The 23,520-nt window shown below is 48.2% G+C and overlaps 2 protein-coding genes across 5 annotated transcripts in view; both read left to right on the top strand.

Annotated features, from left to right (window-relative positions):
- Positions 1–18,282, top strand: part of PTPRA (protein tyrosine phosphatase receptor type A) — a 151,858-nt gene extending 133,576 nt beyond the window's left edge. For 3 of the 4 annotated variants that reach the window (XM_044263340.1, XM_044263341.1, XM_044263343.1), the window contains 7 exons: positions 595–688; positions 994–1,070; positions 1,549–1,683; positions 10,682–10,807; positions 10,888–11,039; positions 17,080–17,215; positions 17,982–18,282. In XM_044263340.1, coding sequence (XP_044119275.1) covers positions 595–688; positions 994–1,070; positions 1,549–1,683; positions 10,682–10,807; positions 10,888–11,039; positions 17,080–17,215; positions 17,982–18,056 — 795 coding nt within the window. In that variant the 3' untranslated portion in view covers positions 18,057–18,282. Of the gene's footprint in view, positions 1–594; positions 689–993; positions 1,071–1,548; positions 1,684–10,681; positions 10,808–10,887; positions 11,040–11,914; positions 12,224–17,079; positions 17,216–17,981 lie in introns of those variants that run through there. The other variant, XM_044263342.1, reaches the window with a different exon arrangement.
- Positions 18,283–18,683: 401 nt separating this feature from the next.
- On the top strand, positions 18,684–23,346 carry LOC122916209 (progonadoliberin-2). Its single transcript, XM_044263344.1, has 2 exons — positions 18,684–22,245; positions 22,384–23,346. The coding sequence occupies exons 1-2, from the start codon at positions 22,092–22,094 to the stop codon at positions 22,569–22,571; spliced, it is 342 nt and encodes a 113-aa protein (XP_044119279.1). The 5' UTR covers positions 18,684–22,091; the 3' UTR covers positions 22,572–23,346.
- The last annotated feature ends 174 nt before the right edge of the window (positions 23,347–23,520 follow it).

The following is a 23,520-nucleotide window of genomic DNA, read 5'->3' on the forward strand; positions in this document are numbered from 1 at the left end:
AGATTCTGAGTTGCAGTGGGAAGGATCACATCCCTTAAAGTAGTTCTTCTCTAACTAGAATGTGCACACAGATTACTGTAGGATCCCGTTAAGATGCAGGTTCTGATTTGCCAGGGAGAAAGAGAGTTAGGGCCTGAGATTCTGCATTTCTAATGCCATGAGACTGTTGCTGGTTCATGCGCTACACTTTAAGTAGCAAGATCAAGAAGGAACCTCAGAATCAGGAGAAAGGAGCATGTGCATTTGAATAAGGTTTTCGAATGAGTGAGTCCGAGACAGCCTCTGGAGTGGAGGCAGGCTCACTCCCTCTTATGAAGCCAGGATCCTTACTCCAGGATCATCAAGTTCTAGCTCCAGGGAGTCCCAGAAGGGTCCACAAGGAGTCCGCAAGGCAGTGTTTCCCAAACAATCTTGGCTTGTTCGCTGAACTTGTGATAGAAGAAATGGTGTTCCAGAAGGAACATGTGGAAGTGGAGGCCAGAGCTCCAAGGAGGAGCAGTTTGCAGCCAGAGTAGCCTGAAGATGCAGGTCTGACAGGCATCATCTTGCCAAGTTACAGAGATGAGGAATGTTTCCCCTTCCTTCCCAAATCAGAAGTTAACTTCAATCAAAATCCAGAATGACAAGATGCGGACTGGAAACCTTCCAGCCAATATGAAGAAGAACCGAGTTCTACAGATCATTCCATGTAAGAGTCCTCTCCCCACTCCAAAGTCTTAGTGCCCCATCCCTTCTTCCACGTCTCAGCTTGGAGACCAGAATTAGAGTATTGCCTCTTTTTGCTCTTAGGTTTTTAGTGGCTTCTGGAAATTTAAAAGAACAAAACAAAAAAACATGTAGGCCAAAAGGTTTCTCCCTCCTGGCCTGGGAACTGCCATGTTACTGCCCAGCTGGGATTATACCTCCCCACGGCCTGGGTGGGAGGGAAAGATTGAAAGAGAGGTAGGAGAGGGCAGGTGCCATTGGGGAGCCACAGCTTCTGTCCTTCTGCAGATGAATTCAACAGAGTGATCATTCCAGTTAAGAGGGGTGAGGAGAACACGGACTACGTGAATGCATCCTTCATTGATGTAAGTGGTGGCTGTGTCCCCAGAGCTCCCCACCCTCCATGGAAATCTGGCTGGGCCTTGCAGTGCCACCCTCCCAGTGCTTGGGAGGATTGTGCTTTTGTCAGTCATGAAATGTAGAACCAATACCTAGCCTGCACACTAGGTGTGTCAGGCTCCTGAGAGCAGAAGGTGGTGAAGCAAACAGGGCAGACACCACAGTAATAACTAGAGGGAAAAGTTCATAGCACAGACCACAGCCAAGGACTGAAAGCCTCTGCTTTTTCCCATTCTTGTTCTCTTCATCCTAGCTCCAGCCCCCCTTTCCCTCACCCTCATAGAAAGAGACCAGCATTTCAGACAAGGTTTGGTCCTTAGCCAAAGGGGAGTTCTGCCTGAGAGGAGTTTGCCTCCAAGCAGCCCCATCCCATTTTAGTGGCCTTCTTCACTAGCCCCTCCCTATTAAGCCACCTTACTCCTACCATGGACCTGGTCTGTATAGGGCTACCGGCAGAAGGACTCCTACATCGCCAGCCAGGGCCCTCTTCTTCACACCATTGAGGACTTCTGGCGAATGATCTGGGAGTGGAAATCCTGCTCTATCGTGATGCTAACAGAACTGGAGGAGAGAGGCCAGGTGAGTTCAATGATGTCCTGGGCTGTGGGAGACAGAGAGCACAGGAATAGGGGTGGAGGGGAGCTGTGTTTGGCTTAAACTGTCCAAAGAGCCATATCCAGGCAGTTGATCTGAGCTATCATGAGCTTCTCTCAGTATTGGAAGAGCAGTGTGGTCTGCGACCCCATACAGTTACTGCCTCTTAACTTCTCTCCTAAATATGGTTGCCTGCAGCCTAGATTTGTGCTAGCCTCCTCCTCTCAGCCCCCAGACAGGGCAGAGCTAGTGAATGAGGGATACAGAGCCAGACCAAGGATCTGATGTGGAACTTCTGAGTGTCCGTAAAAAGAAGTCGCCTTCCAGGCCAGAAGAATGAACTAGAGAACTGTGGGAAGATGATTTGCCTCTTTGCAGACTACAGAAAAACAGTAGAACCTGAGAAATAATAGAAATAATAGAAGAAATGCAAAAGCTGACATTAATAATGGAAATAATAGAAGAAATACATAAGCTGACATTCAATAACAAGGAAATCTTTTAAAGAAAACATCCTCGGGGCGTCTGGGTGGCTCAGTGGGTTAAGCCTCTGCCTTCTGCTCAGGTCATGGTCTCAGGGTCCTGGGATCGAGCCCCACATCGGGCTCTCTGCTCAGCAGGGAGCTTCCCTCTGCTCAGCAGCTCTCTTCCCCCCTCTCTCTGCCTGCCTCTCTGCCTACTTGTGATCTCTGTCTTCCTGTCAAATAAATAAATAAAATCTTAAAAAAAAAAAAAAAGCTAACTCTTAAAAAGAAAAGAAAACATCCTCAAATCAGTTTAAAAGTAGAATTGTCTGGTAACTCAGAATGTAACAGACCTTAGAGGCCCCCTTGGGTCATTAGCCCCCCCGCCCCAGTGTGGGGGATCTGCTGTTTCCGAGTCATAGTCACAGAGCCTCTACTGAGCACTTTCCATCTCAGGGGTCACTCCTTCTCTGCCTGCCTCCTGCCCACCCCCCTCGCTGATGCTGGGTAGCCCAGCTGTGTTCACACAGTGTTTATGATCGCCCAGTGCAGTAAATGGGCACTTCATTGTGCCTGGTGTGTGACTTAACAGGGATCAGAATTGAGAGAAGGAGCCTGGAGAAACCAGCAAGGGCCTGGTGATAAAGTTCTTTCTGAGCTGTAGTGAACGGTTTGGACTTCACAGAGCAGTTTCAGAGCCCTTGACAATATCAGCTTTGTGCTTTTTTTTTGAAAGTCCCTCTCGCTCAGTGAGGGGGGCAGATGAAAAATGAGCACAGCACAAGGAGAAAGAAGGCTATGACGGTACTGCTGATGGCCAGGACTTGGTACAGATGGTGACAAACGGTCTGTCCCAAAAGATAGTGAAAGCAAGGTGAAGAATTAAGGATGGCACCCACTTAGGACTCACTGAATTTACAACCAGTTAAAAAAATCACTAAGTATATTTTATGCTAGTTGTTACTAGCTACACCTTCCCCATTCTGTACTTGCACAGTTTGTTTATTTTAACTTTGATATAGCTTTATACATATTTGCACACTCTGATATTCTGTATGTCAGGATTTCTTTTTTCTAGTTTTAATCACTTAACTCATGAGCTATTCCTTCCAGATTTCTCTCATGTCCCTCATCAACAGACATACTTCAGAGGTCTTCATCTGTCATTAATAACAGTACTGATGAGGTGAAAGGTTTGGGGCACAGTTCCTGGCTCTGCAGTTGGGCAGTGAGCTACTATGTTATCAGGAGCCCGGTTTGTGTTTCCTGGCCCTCTCTAATAAGCCAGGATGGAAGGTACAGAGGAGCCATGGACCTGCCTGAGGTTCCCCACACTGCCCATCTCCAGATCTGTGACACGCAGGCCCATATTGCAGGGAGAAGCACTGGGATAACAAGCCCAAGTATTATCTCTCAACTCACTGTCCAGCAATAAAATGTGGCCCACTGAATACCTCAGACATCATCCCGCGGGATTATGAAGCCCTTCCATCCTTAAAGGAAACCTAGTGAGAGTTAAGGGTGGAGATGGGGAAAAGAGCCACGTGCATACACAGTCTCCCACGCCCTGATGAAGCCTGCAGTCCCCTCTACCTACCACTCTGCCTTATTTCCTCTCTGCAGGGCCTGTGAAATAGGCAGCAGCTCTTGCCCTTAGAAGCTTCTGAAATGAATCAGAACAGGACATTAATGACATTCTCTATAAGGCCTCGCCGCCTCCTAAGACAGGATTTCCCTTCCTGTTCCATCTCCCATTTGTCTTATCAAGTGTAGCCTCCAGAGATACTAACAGGAACCTAAAGGATCCAGTGAAAGCTATCTACATTTACATAACATGACACCACTACTCCCTACACCTGGTTTTAAAGTCCCAAGGAAAATGTTTTAATCCTAAATTGTCAATTTTTTATACATTAAAATCCCGAAAGAATTAAAACTTAAAATCCTCTTTTCTCCCTGTTTCTTTCCCCCACCTCCTCCCTGCTCCATCTTAACCAGAGGGGTCCACCAACATGCTTGGTAAGGCCTATTCCCACAATAGCTTAGGTTGGACCATATATCCAAGTGGGTAGAGCAGTTCTAGCAGTTTCTGCATGTGGTCAGCCCCACCCAGGGTTGTGTTCCCCTTATCCAGAATCAGTAGAATGAGATTGCATCAGATGCCTGTCACAAAGCTCTGTGTCCTTATCACTGTTGTCAGCCTGTGAAAGACAATAGGTGCTATCTAGGAGGATGAGGGTAAAGGCAACAGGAGCAAAGACACAAAAGCTTCTCTTGCAGCTTCTTTAGGATATCGTTATCTAGAATCTGTAACTTGAAAACATAAATCTGAGGTTAAAATCCCATTCCCAAGTATTCTGCTACTGGATTGAGCACTTATTCCCATCTCCCACCCTGAGCTGAGGATTTTAACACCTGGCTTATTGCCCCTTGGCAGCCCCTATGCCTGCCTCTGCTCTTGAAGGGTTAAGTATCCATGGAGGTGATCCATTTACCCTTGGTCTTTCAGTCTCTTGGCTATCTCAGCCACCCACTCAAATCAAGTCATTGCCCATATCTGTGCTGCCTTTGGGCTCACAGCACCAGGCACCCTGCATCCTGCCCTGCTTCACCATCTGGCGAGTATACACCTCACTGCTTCCCACCTCTTACTCCATAGTTTTTATCTTCACCAGGTCTCTAGCTGTGCCCAGGGTTCAAGGGCTCAAGAGCTCTAGGGCTCCCAAACAGGCCGGGTTCAGCCACTTGCCACTGACAATCCAAAGGCAGAGAGCCCAGCAGAGGTGAAACAAGAGAGGAATTTATTTCAGTGAGGCCAGCACTGAGTCCAAGACAGTGGACTAACATCCCAGAGATTGTGTCCAAAGTGCAGAAGATAAAAAATTTTTTTAAAAGCGCAGAAAATAGTTCTAGGTTCATTTAAGGAAGTTGTGGGATAAAGGTCAGTGGATACGCGCAGGTAGGCAGAACGGTCAGGTTAATCACTGTCTTGGGGTCAGTCCAGTCATGTGGGGTCTTTCTGAGGCCAGGGCAGTCATCATTGCTTGAGGGTTCCCATCCCTAGATGTAGTTTTGGTTCCCATCCCTAGATGCTTTGCCAGCCAGGTCTTTTGCCTGAATTAAGAGAGAAGCTGGAGAGAAAAACATAATCAGAAAATAGAGACTGAGGTGAAAGTGGAAGTGGTTGAAGTCCTCTTTCAGAGCCATGGACTCCTCCACTTCCTCAGCCCCGACTCCCCTCGTGTTCTTACCTTCCTCCTTACTCTCTCTAGAGTTTTTGTGATTTATCATTATTAGAATCCTTTCCTTGCTAACATTTGTTATTCTCTCCTAGTCTTTTATTTTCTTGGCACCTTATCTCACAATCTGGCTTCAACTCTGTGACCTCCAATCACTGAAGTGCCCTAGACTCTGGCCTTCACCCACTGTAGTTAACACAGTTTCCCTTGAGGACCTCATGTAGTCCTGCAGCTTGGAATGCTATTTATATGCTGGAGGTTCCCAAATCTGTGTCACCTTCCCAGTTGTGGACTGGTGTACCCCTGTGCCCACTGGATATCTTCACATGACTGTTAAGGATCTCGAACTCCACCTGGCCTGGATGAAACATGATTTCCTCCTTCCCAGTACTAGTCCAAGCTCTTCTTACCATCTCAGTAAGTGGTCCAGCCTTCTGCCCAGTTGTTCATGTCAGAAGTCTAGTAGTTACCTTCATCACTCCCCTTTCTTTGGTTCCCACATCAGTGAGGCCTAACATATGTTGAGTGTGTCCACCTCTCTCCAGCACAGCTGTGGGCCCCTCCTCAAAACCATCGTCTGCTCACCTAAACCACTCAGTAGCTTGACAGACCCACTTCCACTCCTGCTCACTTTTAGTCACTTCCCATGGCAGCCAGAGATCATTTCAAAAATAGAATTCTAACTGTGGTCACTCCTTACACTCATCTTTGGGCTTCCTGAGATCGTGAAGGAAAATTTACCCAGCATACAAAATTCAGGAGCCTTTCAGAAATGTTGACATCTAGTCCCAAGACCTGAATTGCGTCCTTCTTTCTCATAGTTTCACTTGCTTGATTTAATTCTCCTGGTTTCCATTTTCCCTTGTTCCCTTCTGCCATCTAGCTGCTAATTGGGGCATGGCTTCTGAGATGGGTCATAGCCTACTCCTTGACAGGAGGACTGCTTTGTGTTCTGCCCAAGCCTGGTTTCCGCTCTGGGCTCTCATGTCTCCCTCTTCAGCAGGATCCCTGGGCCTGCATAGCCCTGGGCATCAGTAGGTGCAGCCACTGCTGGCCCCTGCTCTGGATTCCTCAGGCCTGTGTTCTGCTGTTTAAGGAACAGGGTTCCTCACCTTTGGCCCAGAGGAGCGTCTCTAAACTGACTCTACTCTTGCTGAGTATTCCAAAACATCCCTCAAAACCCTGCCTTCCAGCAACTCAGCCTCCTGAACTAGTGCTGCTTTAGGCCCCACTCTTTCTGCCTTCGCCCTCCCCACAGCCATGAGAGGCACCTCTGGCCTGCCATTTCCCTTAGTTGTTGCCTTTTTCTCTTAAATAGCTGGCTTTGTTTTTAAGTCCAGCTTGCCTCCTCTGTTTGTATTGTGCCCACTCGGAGAGCCAAATTAAATAAACCCTGTAACCTTCCCCTGGCTGAGTGTAATGAGTTGCTGCCATTGGTCCAACATTTGTGATTGTCTTATGTGGCTTCTCTGTATATCATCTCTTAAACCCTTACCCTGGGGCACCTGGGTGGCTCAGTCAGTTAAGTGTCTGCCTTCTGCTCAGCTCATGAGCTCAGAGTCCTCAGATCAAACGGCACATCGGGCTCCATGCTCAGCAGAGAGCCTGCTTCTCCCTCTCCCTCTCCCTCTCCCTCAGCTTCCTCCCTCCTGCTCCTGCTTGCTTGTTCTCGTGAGTGCTCTCTCTCTATCTCTCTCTCTCTCCCCCCAATAAATAAATAAATAAAATCTTTTTGGAAAAAAAAAAAATCCTAATCCTGTAAGTTTACCAGGCTTGTCTTCTTACCTATTCACCTACAAAACTGTGTCACCTTGAAACTCACTCTGGCATTAATCTAACCTCTTGGTTGGTCCCAACCATGTGTAGTCACCTTTGGGAGTTGTCCCCATTAAACTAGCCACAGCAGGTTCCCTGTTTGCTTTTACTGTTGACTGATTCCCTATCCACAGTTGTTTGTTTGTTTGTTTTAATATTTTATTTATTTATTTGTCAGGGAGAGAGCAAGCAAGAACACACAAGCAGCAGGGAAAGAAGCAGGCTCCCTGCAGAGCAAGGAGCCCGATGCGGGATTCGATTCCAGGAGCCTGGGATCATGACCTGAGCCGAAGGCAGAGGCTTAACCAACTGAGCCACCGGGGTGTACCTCCCTGTCCACAGTTTTAAGAGAGGACTCTCTTAATAGTTCCCTAACGCTGTATCACTGGTGGCTTTCTTCCAGTCAGCCCCTTTTCTTTGTTGTGCCTCACCACCAAAACTAGGGTCTCAGATATCTGAAAGCCATAAAGTGGGGGACCATATTATTTCTTTTTCTAGTCATAGCGTGATTCTAGCGCATACACACTCCACTTCTCTCAAGTCCATTTGGATCTCAGCACTTGTAATGGTTTTAAAGTCCCAGTCTTCAGTCCTAGCTGATAAACTGTGTGAGGGCAGTATTGGGAGGGAACTCTGGTAGCAAAATTCATTCCACCCACCAGTGCTCTAAAAATCAACAATCTATGTTTAAGAGCCTTAGAATTTTTTTTAAAGCTGTTCTAGTTGAGGAGAGCACCTACAGCCTCAACCCTCAGCATCCCCAGGACTCCAAGTGGGTATATGTAGAAAAGATTGGTCTGTTACATTTCCCTGCCCCACCACTTTGATAATTCTGTGTTTCAAAATGACCTCAGTGTCATTTATAAGGGGGTAATGAATCATCACACATATGAAAAGCAAGAAGAGTCACTAAAATGGACCTTTAATAATGATTTTATTTGGGGGCGCCTGGGTGGCTCAGTGGGTTAAGCCGCTGCCTTCGGCTCGGGTCATGATCTCAGGGTCCTGGGATCGAGTCCCACATTGGGCTCTCTGCTCGGCAGGGAGCCTGCTTCCTCCTCTCTCTCTCTCTGCCTGCCTCTCTGCCTACTTGTGATCTCTGTCTGTCAAATAAATAAATAAAATCTTAAAAAAAAATAATGATTTTATTGATTTTATTTGGACTAAGAGACTATCAGTAATTTTAGTTTTTCTACTTTTTGTAAGTTTCCCGGTGAATGTGAGGTACCTTTATGGTTGAGGATTTTAAAATTGCCAATAGTGAAATATTTAAGATCTTCCCCGAAATGCTCCAAAGAAATGGACAGTATAACTGTATTGTTATATTTATGTTCATATAGCCTGACTAGTTCTGCAAACATTGAACAAATTCAGTTAGCAGCTACTGAGAGCCTACCACGTGTGGGTGGTGTGCAAGGTACGGGGAGACAAAGATAAAAAAGTGGCAGCTTCTGCCCATACATAGTTACAGAAGAGATTGAACCAGATGCCAGCAAAGACAGGCTGTAACCCATCTCCTACTCACTCACGAAGACAGAAATGTGGGTGCCATTGCAGATTCAGAAGATCAAGAGGAGAGGGATGGAAGGATACTATGGCCTGGGCTCTAGTAAAGTACCATGGCTGGGTGGCAGTGTCAGTGGGGTTCGGTTTTTCTGGATTAGTAGTCTGACATATGTAAGCATTTCTAAGAGGTAGAAGTACCCAAAGGGGGCAAAGGAGGGGAGAAAAGGAACTGGAGCAAAGACATCCACTTCTCTCCCTCTTAAATGTTGGACACAGCAGAGGTGATGGTCAGAGCTCTTCAGATATCCTGTCATGTGTGGCAACTTAGACTGTAGCTAAGTTAACAGTAAAAGGTTAAATGATTATGTCAGTACAAGAATTAAGTTTTTAAATATACAGTTGACTCTTGAACAACATGGGGGTTGGGGGCATGGACTGCCAGCCCCCGCTTTCTGTGGTGCAGTCAGAAATCTGCATATATCACAGTTTTGAAAGCTGCAGCGTAGGGAATATAGTGGAATGTTAATACTGTTCTGTGGTGACAGATGGTAGCTGCGCTGGTGGTGAGCATAGTATAATGTATAGACTTGCAGAATTACTGTATTGTGTACCTGAAACATATGTAACATTGTGTGTCAACTGTAATTTAAAAAAAAAAAAAATCTGTGTGGGGGCACCTGGTGGCTCAGCCAGTTGTCTGCCTTCGGCTTGGGTCATGATCCTGGGATCCTGAGGTAGAGCCCCACATCAGGCTCGTTGCCCAGTGGGGAGTCTGTTTCTCTCTCTCCCACAACCCCTGCTTGTGTTCTGCCTCTCTCTCTTTCTCTCTCAAATAAATAAACCTTTAAGATTTATTTATAAATCAATAAATCTTAAAGATTTATTGATTTATTTGACAGATCACAAGTAGGGAGAGAGGCAGGCGGGGGGGGTCAGGGAATCAGGCTCCCTGAGAGAGGCTGATGCGGGACTTGATTCCAGGACCCTGGGATCATGAACTGAGCCAAAGGCAGAGGCTTTAACCCACTGAGCCACCCAGGCGCCCTATAAATAAAATCTTTTTTAAAAAATCTGCGTATAACTTTTGACTCATCAAAAATGTAATTAATTGGATGAGGAGGGAGACAAACCATAAGAGACTCTTAATCTCACAAAACAAACTGAGGGCTGCTGGGGGGAAGGGTTATGGATATTGGGGAGGGTATGTGATATGGTGAGTGCTGTGAAGTGTGTAAGCCTGACGATTCACAGACCTGTACCCCTGGGGCAAATAATACATATGTTAATAAAAATAATTGATAAAAAAATAAGTAATTTTAAAAATGTAATTAATTGCCTACTACTGACCTGAAGATTGATCAATGACAGTAACAGCACATATTTGTTTTATGTATGATGTACTGTGTTCTTAAAATAAACTGGAGAAAAGAAAATGTCATTAAGAAAATCATGGAAGAGGGGCGCCTGGGTGGCTCCGTGGGTTAGGCCACTGCCTTCGGCTCAGGTCATGGTCTCAGGGTCCTGGGATCGAGTCCCACATCGGGCTCTCTGCTCAGTGGGGGGCCTGCTTCCTCCTCTCTCTCTCTCTGCCTGCCTCTCTGCCTACTTGTGATCTCTCTCTGTCAAATAAATAAATAAAATCTTTAAAAAAAAAAAAAAGAAAGAAAGAAAATCATGGAAGAGAAAATACATTTGTACCACTCTGTAAAAGTGGGCCCACGCAATTCAAATCCACATTGTTAAAGGTTCAGCTGGTGAGGTACTGGTGAGGCTCCTAGTGAAGTGAATTGGAGTGATATTAAGTAATGTAATGACACTCTGAGTCTCTGATACCTTGGAGATGACGTGTGTCCTCTAAGAGGTAGTTACTGTAAGAGGGGAGCAGGCAGTTCAGAGAGCAGCCCCACCTCTACCATAAATGGTGTTCAAGCCCCTCACTTCTCCCATTTGTCATTCCAGGAGAAGTGTGCCCAGTACTGGCCCTCTGATGGAGTGGTGTCCTATGGAGATATCACAGTGGAGCTGAAGAAAGAGGAGGAATGTGAGAGCTACACTGTCAGAGACCTCCTGGTCACCAACACCAGGGTAAGGTGGCTGGGGGGTGTGGCTCCTCCCACAGGGAAAAACCAGGGCACCCTGCCTCTCTGATCACCCTTCTTCCAAAGGAGAACAAGAGCCGGCAGATCCGGCAGTTCCACTTCCATGGCTGGCCTGAAGTGGGCATCCCCAGCGACGGAAAGGGCATGATCAGCATCATCGCAGCCGTGCAGAAGCAGCAGCAGCAGTCAGGGAATCACCCCATCACCGTGCATTGCAGGTACCACTTTCCCCAGCCCTCGGCATGGGAGAGAAAGCTGGGAGAAGGAGGCAGGGGAAGCAACAGTGGAGAAAGCCAGACAAGAACAGGATATACTGGTGAGCAGCACCTGGCACTCGATTTTAGTGGACAGCACAGCGCCGGGTAATGAGAGAGGGTCATAGAGTTTGAACTTTGCATTAAGTGCTAAGGAACCAATGACATTAAGATACTGGGCAGGGGAGCATTTGGGATAGTGTTGGGGTATAGGCGAGCAATGGGGGAGACTGATAGTGGAGAGTCCAGTTGGGCACTGTGGGGGTGAGGTCTGGCCTCCGTAAGAAACACAGGGAAAGGAGTGCCTGGGTGGCTCAGTCATTTAAGCATCTGCTTTGTGCTCAGGTCATGATCCTGGAGTCCCAGGATCGAGCCCGGTCTGGCTTCCTGCTAGTGTTGAACCTGCTTCTCCCACTCCCTCTGCCCCTCCCCTTGCTCCTTCTCTCTTTCTCTCACTGTCTCAAATACATAAAATCTTAAAAAAAAAGAAAGAAAGAAAGATACACAGGGGAGAAAACAAGGCAACTATTTTGAGACTAGCCTGAAGAAAAATGAGCAAGTCTGAAAACAGATGTGAAAGAGAAGAGGAGTTAAGGTTATAGGGTTTATCCCAAGTTTAAATCAGGGTTACTGGTAATGTTTGCTGTCATTGACAGAAGAAAGATGAGAAGGGGACTTCTTTTGGGAGGCAAGGGTGAATTTTGTTTGGGGCATGTTGTTTGAGATTGCATTTTAAGGGGAAAAAAAACATACCGTGAGTTTATATTGCTGTTACAATTAGGGAAAAAAATTCTTGGAAGAGTATATCATAAATCACTGCAAATTGGTTTTAAAAACAGAAAAATGAGCAAAGGAACCTCTGGGAATGTATCCAGTAAATGTGCTTCAAGTGGCCAAAAGGAAATAATCACCAGGATCGAAGTACTGTTTATAATAGTAGAAGATTATAAATTACCTAAACACATTAATGGGGGCCTGACTCAATAAGCTGTGATGGATCTCGAGCTATAGAAATTAATGAGGAAGCTGCTTACATAGTGGGTGTGGGTTAATCCTCTAGATGTATTGTTTTGTGAACAAAAGCAAATGGGAGATGGGGAAAGAACATGTGTTCCTGTTGGGGGGTTGCCTGGCTGGCCCAGTGGGTGGAGTGTGCGACTTTGATCTTGGGATTGTGAGTTGGAGCTCTGTGTGGGGATAGAGATCATTTAAATAAATAACTTTAAAAAAAAAAACAGAAATGTGTTTCTGTTGGTATATGCATAAAAATATCTCTGGAAGGACAGGTGAGGACCCGAGGACATTGGCACTTTCCTGGAAGTGTGTCTGAAAGCGATGAAGTGGAATAGGAAGGAAACCTTTTGTTGTTTGGGAATGTTTTGAAATTTGGCTACCTATACAAAAATAAAGCATTTTAAAAATATCTTGAAGAAAAAAGTGGCAAAGTGTACCAACTAATACAAATGGACAGTGAACACAAAAACGTGCTACAATTTACTAATAATATTCTGAGGAATGAAAATGAAAACAAAGCAGTGTAGCTTTGTGCCCACTGGATTGGCAAGATTAAAAGAATTCTTTAGTGGCGCATCTGTCTGGCTCAGTAGAACATGCAACTCTTGAACTTGGGGTTGTGAGTTTGAGCCCCACACTGGGGGTAGAGAGTACTTTAAAAAAATTAAAAATTAAAAATAAACTAAAATTTTAAGAAAAAAGGATTCCTTGGACTGCCCAGATAAATACTTCCTTCCCTACACTTTTTTCTTTCCCTTGGTCACCCTTTCTTGGCAAACCCCAGATTCTCTACCTAGCCTCCATTAATGCCGTGCTGCTGAGTGTGCCTGCAGAGAAGCACCGGGTTACAAGCCTCAGTTTACATTCCTGACCTTATGGTTGGCCCTTAGTGTTGCCTTGCTATCCTTCTGCGCCTTCCACTGTTACAGACCACAGCTGGGCATACTAGGGTCCAGTGCCAAATCTGGCCTACCACCTGGTTTTGTGTGGATCTGCAAGCTAAGAACTATTTTTACATTTTTAAGATTTTATTTGTCAGAGAACAAGCAGAGGGAGAAGCAGGCTCCCCGCTGAGCAAGGAGCCTGATAAGGGACTAGCTCCCAGGACTCTGGGATCATAACCTGAGTCAAAGGCAAATACTTAACCAACTGAGCCACCCAGGTGCCCCTGTTTTTACATTTTTAAAAATCAAGACTATTTCATGACATGAAGATGGCATGAAATTCAGATTTCAGTGTCTACATATGAGGTTTTGTTTTTTGTTTTCTTTCTTTCCTTTTTTTTTTTTTTTTAATTTGACAGAGAGAGAGACACAGCAAGAGAGGGAACAGAGGCAGGGGAAGTGGGAGAGGGAGAAGTAGGCTCCCCATTGAGCAGGGAACCCAATGCGTGGCTCGTTCCCAGGACCCTGGGATCATGACCTGAGCTGAAGGCAGATGCCTAATGACTGAGCCACTCAGGCGCCCCTATATATAAGGTTTTATTGGAACACAGCTATGCCCATTTGTGACAAACTGGCTGCTGTCAATTCTAGCAACAGAATTGAGACCATACATGGTGCTCTCCTTGCCTCATACTGCTGCTCAGCACACAATGGGTCAGAGTTGTACAGTTATAACTGATTTTATCTCTTCTCAGCAAAACCCAAGGTATTTTCTATCTGACCCTTTACAGAAAGGCTTTGCCAACCTAGATTATTATTTCACACCTCCTCTCAGACCTAGATACCATCAGCATCTCTTCTGTCCCCGTATTTAAGAGAGGACCGTGTTTTTCTGCTTGACTAAGAAAGGAGAAGCAATCAGAACTTCCATATGCTCCCAACACGTAGCTGCCTGTCGCCTGCATTAGTGTTATGGACCCTGCATCCCTCCTGTTGAGTGGATGAATTGTCTGTCCTCTTTCTGAAGCCAGTTGCATTAATCATCTATTGCTGTTTAATAGTATTACCACAAACTTTGCATCTTAAAACAACACACATTTATCTCACAGTCTCTGTGGTCAGGAATCTGAGCACATCTTGGGTGAGTCCTGTGCTTCAGGGTCTCTCAAGACTGTAGTCAAGGTGCTAACCAGGGCTGTTATCCTGTCTGAGGCTTGAATGGGAAGGATCCATTTCTTTTTTTTAAGATTTTATTTATTTATTTATTTGAGAGAGCGAGAGAGCACACGCAGGGGGAGGGGGAGAGGGGGAAGGAGAAGCAAACTCCCTGCTGAGCAGGGAGCCCAACATCGTATTCAGTCCCAGGCCTCTGAGCTCGTGACTTGAGCCAAAGGTAGATGCTTAACCAACTGAGCCATTCAGGTCCCCCAGGAAGGATCCATTTCTAAGCTCACTTGGTTGTTGGTAGCATTCAGTTCCCTGTGGGCTGCTGGACTGAAGTTCCTTGCCACGTGGACCTTCCCTGTGTGGTTGCTTGCCTCTTCTAAGCCACCAAAAGAGAGTGTCTTTGCAAGACAAGCGTTACAATCCCATGTAACGTAATCACATATGTGTAGTATACATCACATCCCCCTTGCTATTATCTGTTGGTTAGAAGCATATCACATATCCTGCCCACACTTATGGGGAAGAGATTACATAGGATGTGAACACCATGAGGCAGGGATCTGGGGGGCTGTGGTAGGACCTGTCTGCCACAGCCACCCTCTACTTCAGTATCATTTCCATCCACTTTTATCTCCTCAGGAACCTGACTTCACTGTCCTACATCATCAGGTTTTCCACTGAATAATGACCTGGATAACTACCATCTTCATGCAAATGTGCTATAATTTCTCCCATCTTAATATATATGTATTTTTAGGATTTTTATTTATTTATTTGACAGAGAGAGACACAGAGAGGGAATAGAAGCAAGGGGAGTGGGAGAGGGAGAAGCAGGCTTCCCACCGAGTGGGGAGCCCAACATAGGGCTCGATCCCAGGACCCAGGGATCATGATCTGAGCTGAAGGCAGATGCTTAAGGACTGAGCCACCCTGGTGCCCCATCCCATCTTAATATTTTAAAAACTCTTGCCTTTAATTTCCTTCCAGGTATCCCTCTATTTCTGTTTTCCTTATAGGAAAGTTTCTCAGAAGATTTGTTCAGACTAACTCCCCAGTTCTTCTCTTCTATTCTGTCTTGAGCCCATTCTGGTTAACCTCTCTCCTCCCCACTCCATTGCAACTGCCCCTGTGAGGGCTACCTATGACCTCCACATTGCTGAGTCCAGAGATCCTTCTGACTCATTACCCTTGACCTTCATTAGCATCAAACACAGTTAACCACTCACTTCTCTGTGGAATGCTTTCGGCATAGCTTCTTTTCTTGTTTGTGTCCTCATTGGCTGATTCCTCTCCATTTGTGGTCCAGGGCCCAGGTGGACCTCTTTGTTGACTAACAGCCACTCCCCTAGGCAGCCCATCTTGTTTCCTTGCTTTCATACCAACTCCTGGGTCACTGTCACTGGTTCATCCTCTCCCCTAAACTCCAGATATATATGTCTAGTTACCTACTCAAAATTTCTACTTCTTCATTTTAAAGGGTTTGGATCAGAACTTCTGGTCTTTCTTTCTAAGTCCACTATTTGCCTAGCCTTCCCCAGTCAGTAAGTGACCTTTCAGTCCCCCAGCTAAGTCAGATGAGAAGCCTTGGAGCCATACTGTTCTCCCTCTTTCCTCCCATATGCACATCTAATATTGGACTTTGCTATACATGGAAAATAGTTTCAGAATCAAGTATTTCTCATATCCTCCGCCAGCACCCCTCTGTCTAAGCCACCACCTCCTCTTCCCAGTAGTTACACACCTTCACGTGTTGCTCTGTCACCTCCTTCCCCCTGTTCTCAGCTTAGCAGCCTGAGAGATTCTTCTAAAAACTTAAGTCAAGGGGTGCCTGGGTGACTCAGTGGGTAAAGCCTCGGCCTTTGGCTCAGGTCATGATCTCAGGTCCTGGGGTCAAGCCCTGCATCGATCAGCACTCTGCTCAGTGGGGAGCCTGCTTCCCCCACCCCGCCCTGCCTCTGCCTGCTTCTCTGCCTACTTGTGATCTCTCTCTCTCTCTCTCTCTCTGTGTGTCAAATAAATAAATAAATTCAGTCAGGTCACATCACTGAGAATCCTAACAACTCCTAAGGCCCAACTTGATCTGAGGGCTCTTGCCAGGCCAGGCAAGAGGTGCACCCAAGGGCTGGCATTCTCCCTAAGGGCTCTGACCTCACCCCACCACTCTCCTTTCTTCCTTTTTGTCCTCCAGCTATCAGATTCAGCTACACACCTTCTGTGCCTAGGCATCCTGCCTGTGCCTGAGATACTCCTTTCCAGACAGATAGGTCTCTGCTCATGTGACACTCTATTAGAGAACCTTCCTTGACCACCCTGCCTGGAACACCTGTTCCTCTTTTTCTTTCCCACACTACGTATCTTTATTGTCTGGGGTTGTTTTCCCCATGCCACAGCCACACAGAAGGCACTCAGTGAGGGTCTGAACCAATGACATTGAACAGAGTGGATAGTGTCAGAGTCCGGATTCTTGGGATTTAAGAAGCAAATGAGAGTCATGGAAAAGAATCACGCCCCCGCCACACACACACACACAGCACAGAGGGGCAGCGTTTATCAGGAAAGGAAAGAGACTAGAATCCCAGCATGAGCGAGCAGCACATCAGGGCAATGCCAGGTATATTTTCAGGTAGATGGAGAAGGCTCAGTGTTGGGTGGGAAGGAGGGTGTGTGAGGTTCTTCACCACTGCCCTATGGGCAAGTCCCTCAGTGGCAAAGTGGGATGTACAAGAAGGGCAGCGGCGGTACCCCTTCCTCCCCCAGAGCAGTGTGAGCAGGGGGGCTTATGGGGAAAGGAGCAAATGGGCCCCCCGCCCGACTATCTCCATTAGATGCCACCCCTTCCCATGAGCACCAGCCTCCACCTTGGCCTTTATGTGCTCATTGCTACTGTCTTCACCTTCCCAGCCCAGCGGGCTGTAACAAATGTGTCTGCTCTGTTACAGTGCGGGGGCAGGACGGACAGGGACCTTCTGTGCCCTAAGCACAGTCCTGGAACGGGTGAAAGCGGAGGGGATTTTGGATGTCTTCCAGACTGTCAAGAGCCTGCGGCTACAGAGGCCACACATGGTCCAGACACTGGTATGCTGCTCACACCACCTCCCACCCACAGCCCCTCTCTGTCAGGGCCGTCACAAGGGAAAGGCTCTCCCAGGGGGCCCATCGTTCCCCAAGGTGCCCCAGACAGAATGAGCCTTGGTGGCAGTGAGAGCAGAGGGGCACAGCCCTGTCGGCAGTAAGAGAATTGAGTGGCCTCTTGGAAGGCTAGAAGGGGGTGCTGGGGTGCCTGGGTGCCCCACAGGGCTCTGCATTTCTCTGTGGGTCCTGGGGTGGGAAGATTCAGGAGTGCCTCCTCTTCTGCTCAGGCTTCTGCCCGTCCCAGTGACCAGTAACCACCGACTATGGGGACAAACATCTGGAAGGGCCCTGGAACCCTGGAGAGCTAGACATGTCTAAGGGGAAAGAAAAATACATTTTAAGAGGTTTAGGCATTGGTGAGGCTTTGAGACCTGGGGTACCTGCAGCCTGGCAGTTCTGGTGAGGTGCGAGCCACACAGCCATCTCCCTGCCTGCTTGGTCCACCAGCCCAGCACACTCATCTGCGCTGCAGGCCTAGCGCCATGTCTCCCTCTTGGGTCACCTTCACTTGGACAAAATTAGCTGTACTCAACCCAGAAAGGGAATGCTGTCAGAACTCTGGAAGGCAGGGCGGGACTCAGGTTCAAGTCCAAAAACATTCACTTCCCCTCAGGCTTCTTTTTTTTTTTTTTCTTTTAAATACCGGTCAGGAACTGCAGGTCCTATTGTCCTCAGTAACACTGGTTTTTCTCTTCTGTTTGCTCTGCAGGAACAGTATGAGTTCTGCTACAAGGTGGTGCAGGAATATATTGACGCGTTCTCAGATTATGCCAACTTCAAGTAAGAGGTGATGAGATCCAGTGGACAGGAAAATTGCCTTTAATATTTTGTAATATTCTGTTTTGTTAATATACCCAAAATTGTGTATATATCTTATAACTGTTTTAGAAATTGGTACATAGGCTTCTATTACCTATTAGGTGGAAGATTTTATATGTAAATGTGTTAGCACTGATAGTCCTTTTTCCAATGTTTTATTGGGGAATTAAATAGTGTGATGTTTGGATTGATATCGTGAAATCCTCTGCCTGGAAATTGGGCTGTATTATTCTTTGGTTTAGACCTCTTTTCCTGAAGAAGGAACACAAAATCATTCCAGGTAGCTCAGCATCAACTAAGAAAAAAAAGCACAAAGTTCTCAGAGCTCTTGAGGAAATTGGTTGTCCTGGTGCCCCCCTCTCCTCTGCCCCTTTCAGGCTGTTGTTCCCTCCCTGCTCTGTAAATAATCCCTCACCCCTCCATCTCTATCCTCCCCCATCACCACCACAACTCACCAGAGCGGTATCTCTGGCACCACACTAGGGATTATCAGGTAATAAAAGCTTTTACTCCCTGAGGAAGTGTCTCCCTTTGTCTGGGGTGGGGCAGCCAGACTAGGGCTGGGGCTCTCCTGGGCTGCTCCTAGCCCTGCTGTTAGTGCTCTCTCAGGAGCCACTGTCCTCTCAGCTCCTCTCCAACTGGTACAGCCTCTTCAGCTCTCAGCTAGTTGCCAGGACCCACCTTCCATTCCCGGCCTAGCTTTGGTGCAGTGATCCCCGCCAGCCTTGCTCCCTGGAAAATGGTCAGTGTCCTCACTGTTTCCCTAGCACAGGGGTGTGGAAGAGAGAGGAGGTAGCTGGCCAAGGCCAGTCCAACTTCCCTGGTGCTTTGCTCCACAACATCGGGGTTATGTCATTCTGTCCAGGGTAAGTCTTTGTATATCCACACTTACTAGATTAAAAAGCTTTTCATTTCCTTTTATATCTGTCCACATTTCCAGGACTTTTATGTGGAAGTGCCTCAGATCCAGAGGCTAAGATGGTAGGAGTCTTCAGTCCCCAGCTCACTTCATCAAGTCAGTGCCCTCCTGGGCATTCAGTTTCCTTCAGCACTCTACCATCACCAAATGCACAAGTCTTTGGTTTTAATTTAAAAAAAGGGCACTTCCGCCAGGCCTATGCTTTTATGATAGATTCACTCACCCCTCTTCTACCCTTCATCCTCACAGTTTCCTTTCTTACTGCTTATCACAGATCCACTCTCTGTCCACCAGTTCTTCCCTTCTGACTTTATCTTTACTCTGCAGCCTCTGCTCCTCCTCTTTCTCCTTCCTCAGAGACTAGGCGTTCTTGTGGTCTGTGTGTTGTAGACCCTCTGCCCTTCTCCAGCCCTGAGCTCCAGGGAGGCATATCCTTCTTCCTGCCAAGTGACTGCATGGGTTGACCCACGGGCCTCTGTCTCACACTCCCACTGCCCAGGGGTTCACCTGGTCTCTCCAGAGTCTACTGTCCCTTCCAGCATTCTCTGTGTCTCTCTCCCTCCACCCCTAGTCCAGGGATCTGGATCCACTGGCAGTTCCTATGTTGACTCTTCACCGTTTTTGTTCCTTACAAGGGAGGCCCACAGCTGCTCTGTGTGCAGACTCCAGCTAACTCATTGTCATCCTTCACCCAGACCATCTGATCGGGGTTTGTGCCCTTCTGTGCTCCAGCAGCACCTGAGCACGCAGGTCTAAGCCTCTCCTTTCCCAGCTGACTACAAGCAACTCCCAGATGGATGAAGTCCTATCCTCAAGGGCCGACCATTAGTTGGAGCTCAGTGGTGAACAAATGGCTTTCTGTGCCCTGCTGAGAGGGATAGAAGGATGAATTTCAGAGCCTGTAATCTAAAAGAGGATAGAAAAGGTTCTTGAAAAGCTACGGATGTTGCCAGAAAGAAAGGAACCAAAGCATCTGCTGGGAAGCTTAGTTCTGGTTTGGCTTTTTTAGGAAAAACCACAAACAAGTTACAGAAAAAATAAAGGCACCCCATTCCTCTTTTAAAATAAACACAGGGGACTTTGAATAAAACATTCTGTAAACCCAAACCAGAACTAAGCTAACTTAGTGAACTCAGTCATTTTCACAAAACAAATATTTCCCCCAAAATTACTTGGTTAACCAACACATATAGGAACAAAGTGTTTATTTCCCAAAACAGTTTAACTGAATATACAATCTACACATTGCTTCGGGTCCCTTCTGAAGATAAGTCATTCTGGAAATTGATGAGTGCCTTCCTGCCTAGGCAGCTGAAGTCCAGGTCCCTGTGGATGACTGCGGTGCCCGTTATGCCATCCCCTCCCCAATCTTTGCCACAGGATTTGACGCACCTACTCCCTGACAACTGACTGTCACAATGCCAAGCCTGACCCTGGCCCTTGCATTTGCTGTTCAGCGCAAATGCGGAGATTGGCTATTAATCCTGTAAACAGGCCTCTGCCCTCCCCTGGCCCCAGGCTAATAGCTGGTGGGCAGTGGAAAGCAGAACTGACGCAGATTGAGAAGTGGGGGCACGTTCGAGTGTCCTAGTTTAGCTGTGCTCAACTCCATGAATAGTCCTGGGTTGAGCACAGGTGAAGGCTTGGAACCTTGAGAGGCAAAACTATTCCTACCCCCTGCTCGTTCGTAGGCCCACAGATGCTGCCTGTCCCCTTAGCTGGGCCCCCTCTCATGGGCCTCCTGGGAGGAGAGAGAACCACCTGGGGGTAGGTGTGCCCCACCCAGACCTGCCTCCATCTGGAGTGACCCAGCCCTGGTGCCCAGGTGTGTGGATGAGGACAGCTCCATCCAACCCAGTTTAACAATGGGGCAAACAAGCCCTCAGGCCCTCATCGTCTCCCCCAGACCTTTACACATTGCTGGGCTCCCCACTCAGGCTGCCAACTGTATGGCACTCAGGGTCCCCCAGGCATTGCTCCCTCCAGGCCACAGTTCCCTTTTTGGATCAGAGAAGACTAAGGGCTGTGTAGGCCACAGGGCAGGAGCTTGAGGATGCAGCCTGGGAAGTGGGAAGATGATTCTTTAGGGCCTGGCCAAGCTGGAGCAGGAATCTTACCACGTCAGATCCCTGGAAAGGCAGGGAGAGGGAGCAATCTGTCTGGTGACCTAGGGGCACTGGCTAAAAATACACCAGGAACATACACTGGTAAGGGGAGGGTGTTGGGTGTCAGGCTGCTCCCCTTCCCTCTTTGAGACGTCACTGGAGTGTGTGGACCAGGAACAGGGTGGAGTCACCTGATCAATAAATCCCAGAGCTGGCTGTCTGGAGGTCCTGTTGTCGCCTGGAGGAGCCACCTCATACAGAGCTTTCCCGTGGTGAGTGAAGAAGCTGTTCTCCCCTAGGGCTGGGGCTCCTGGCTGGAAGTCTGTCCTGGGTGTGTGGCACGCTGTTCCTCTTCTCCCTCCCAAGTTCCTCTACCCATGAGCCATGTCCCTGGGTGGGAGTGGGGGTTGATGAGGGGAGAACACCTTTCCCTTTACCCCCAATGCTGTTCTTGTGCCTGCTGCCTCTAGTTAAGGAGGGACAAGGTGTAGAAGCACTTGCCCTTGTCACCATCAGACATCCATTCCGCATCCTCACCTGCCATGGATGAGAGATGGCAAACTACAGAGAACAGAGGCAGCGTGCCATGCACCAGGTGCCCCAAATGCCCACACATTGCTGCTACTCTTGGGTAGCTCCCCTTACCGGACTCTGTTCCTCTTCCCAACCTTCTCCCACTACTGGAATCTCTGAAGGAAGAAGGGGTAAACCTGATGGACTGAGGGGGGCCCTCAGCTGGCAAGGCTGAGAACCCCCAGGGGGCTCTGGGGAAGGCTAGTTGCCAGGAGCCTTTGGGGTGCAGATCCCGGAGCTCTGGGATGAGGAGCAGTGGCAGAAGTGGGAAGGGCATTAGGAAACACTAAAGCTGCCCCTGAAGTGCCAGTTGTCCAGGGGGCCCCTGAAAGAAAAGGAGGGAGGTATAGATGGCAGTGTCTCTTCTTGAGTGCTGTCCACTCTCCACGGGAGCAGCCCTGCCATGGCCAGCTGCACACTAGGCTTTCTGCTACTGCTGCTGCTCACCGTCCACCCTGGATCCTCGAAGGCCCAGCACTGGTCCCATGGCTGGTACCCTGGAGGAAAACGAGCTTCCAGCTCAGCCGAGCACCCCCAGCAGGCCCCAAGGCTCCTAGGTGGGTTAAGGGTCTCCCCGGCCTGAGTGGGAGGAAGAAGATGCTGGCTGGGGCTCCTTCATCTTAGAGCCTGGGGTGGGAGTAGTGGGCAGGCCGCAGCCTTGGCACCTTTCTGAGGACGGGTCCTGGGCACTGCAGCAAGCAGCCCAGACCAGACTGCCCAAACCCTTCCAAGCGACGCCCTGGCTCCCCCTGAGAACAGTGTGCCCTGGGAGAGCAGAACCACAGGCTGGTGGCCCCTCCGCTGGAAGCAGCACCTGGTACAGACACTGCTGGTAAGTATAGGGAGGGGCCAGGCATGGCCCAGTAGGGGCCACTGCGTCTAAGGACTTGGGGGGGGGGCTGTGTGGACAGAAGAGGGGGGATAACAAGGCAACACTGACACACTCCATGCTAAGACACCCCAGGCATACACAGAAGGATACCATCTGCTATCCTTCCTGTTCTCAGAATTCTAGACAATTTATATTTATGTAAAAGATTAGAGAAGTCACTAGTGAAGTGGAGATGATTGTACCCAAAACCTCCATAAATAAGACTAGCTGTAGTGGGGTCCTCCAGACTTCTTCCTTGTCAAGAGAAGGCAGTGTTTCTAGAGGTGGGCAGGTCCTCAGTGGAAAGAGGTGAGAGGTGTGAACTTCAACTAACAGGAGGGCACCAAGAACCAGGTGGTCACTGACATGCATTAGGAATGACAGTGATTGCAGATCGGTGTGCAGAGATGGATTATTACTACTTCGCAAATTTAAAGTGCACTAGGAGAGCGGTTAACGGAAGAAGTTGTAAATGCCTATAAGGCAAAAACTTAACCACTTAAATGAGTCAGTGTGAGCTCAGGTTTTTACAAACCAGGTGTGTTAAGGGTGAACAACGTCCAGGAAGCTACAGAGCCCGCAGCTGGGTCGTCTAGCTGGCAGGGGCGTCAGTCTGGCGGCAGCGTCATCCCCAGCAAAACCAGGTTGGGAGGGATGGGGGCGGATAAGGTCGCAACTGGGCCAGGTGACCAGGGCATCAACTATCATGACGAACCCCTACCCCCTGCAGAACGGACGTAGAGCGCCGCACCCTGTCGCCCTCCAATAAAGATGTGAAGTACCTGAAGCTGCTGCCTCGAGTTCTCTCCGTCCCCTCCCTCGCCCAACCCCACTAAGACCCTACCCTGCATGGGGTTGGAGGGACGTGGGCCTGGCCCGCCGGCGAGAGGGACACGGGAGGGGTGGGGCGGGGTAGTGCAGACCCCGCAGGGTGGGAGCAGCCAGAGCCCGTGGGCCTGGG

The sequence above is a fragment of the Neovison vison genome, chromosome 8, assembly GCF_020171115.1.
Source record: "Neovison vison isolate M4711 chromosome 8, ASM_NN_V1, whole genome shotgun sequence".
Taxonomy (NCBI): Eukaryota; Metazoa; Chordata; class Mammalia; order Carnivora; family Mustelidae; genus Neogale; species Neogale vison.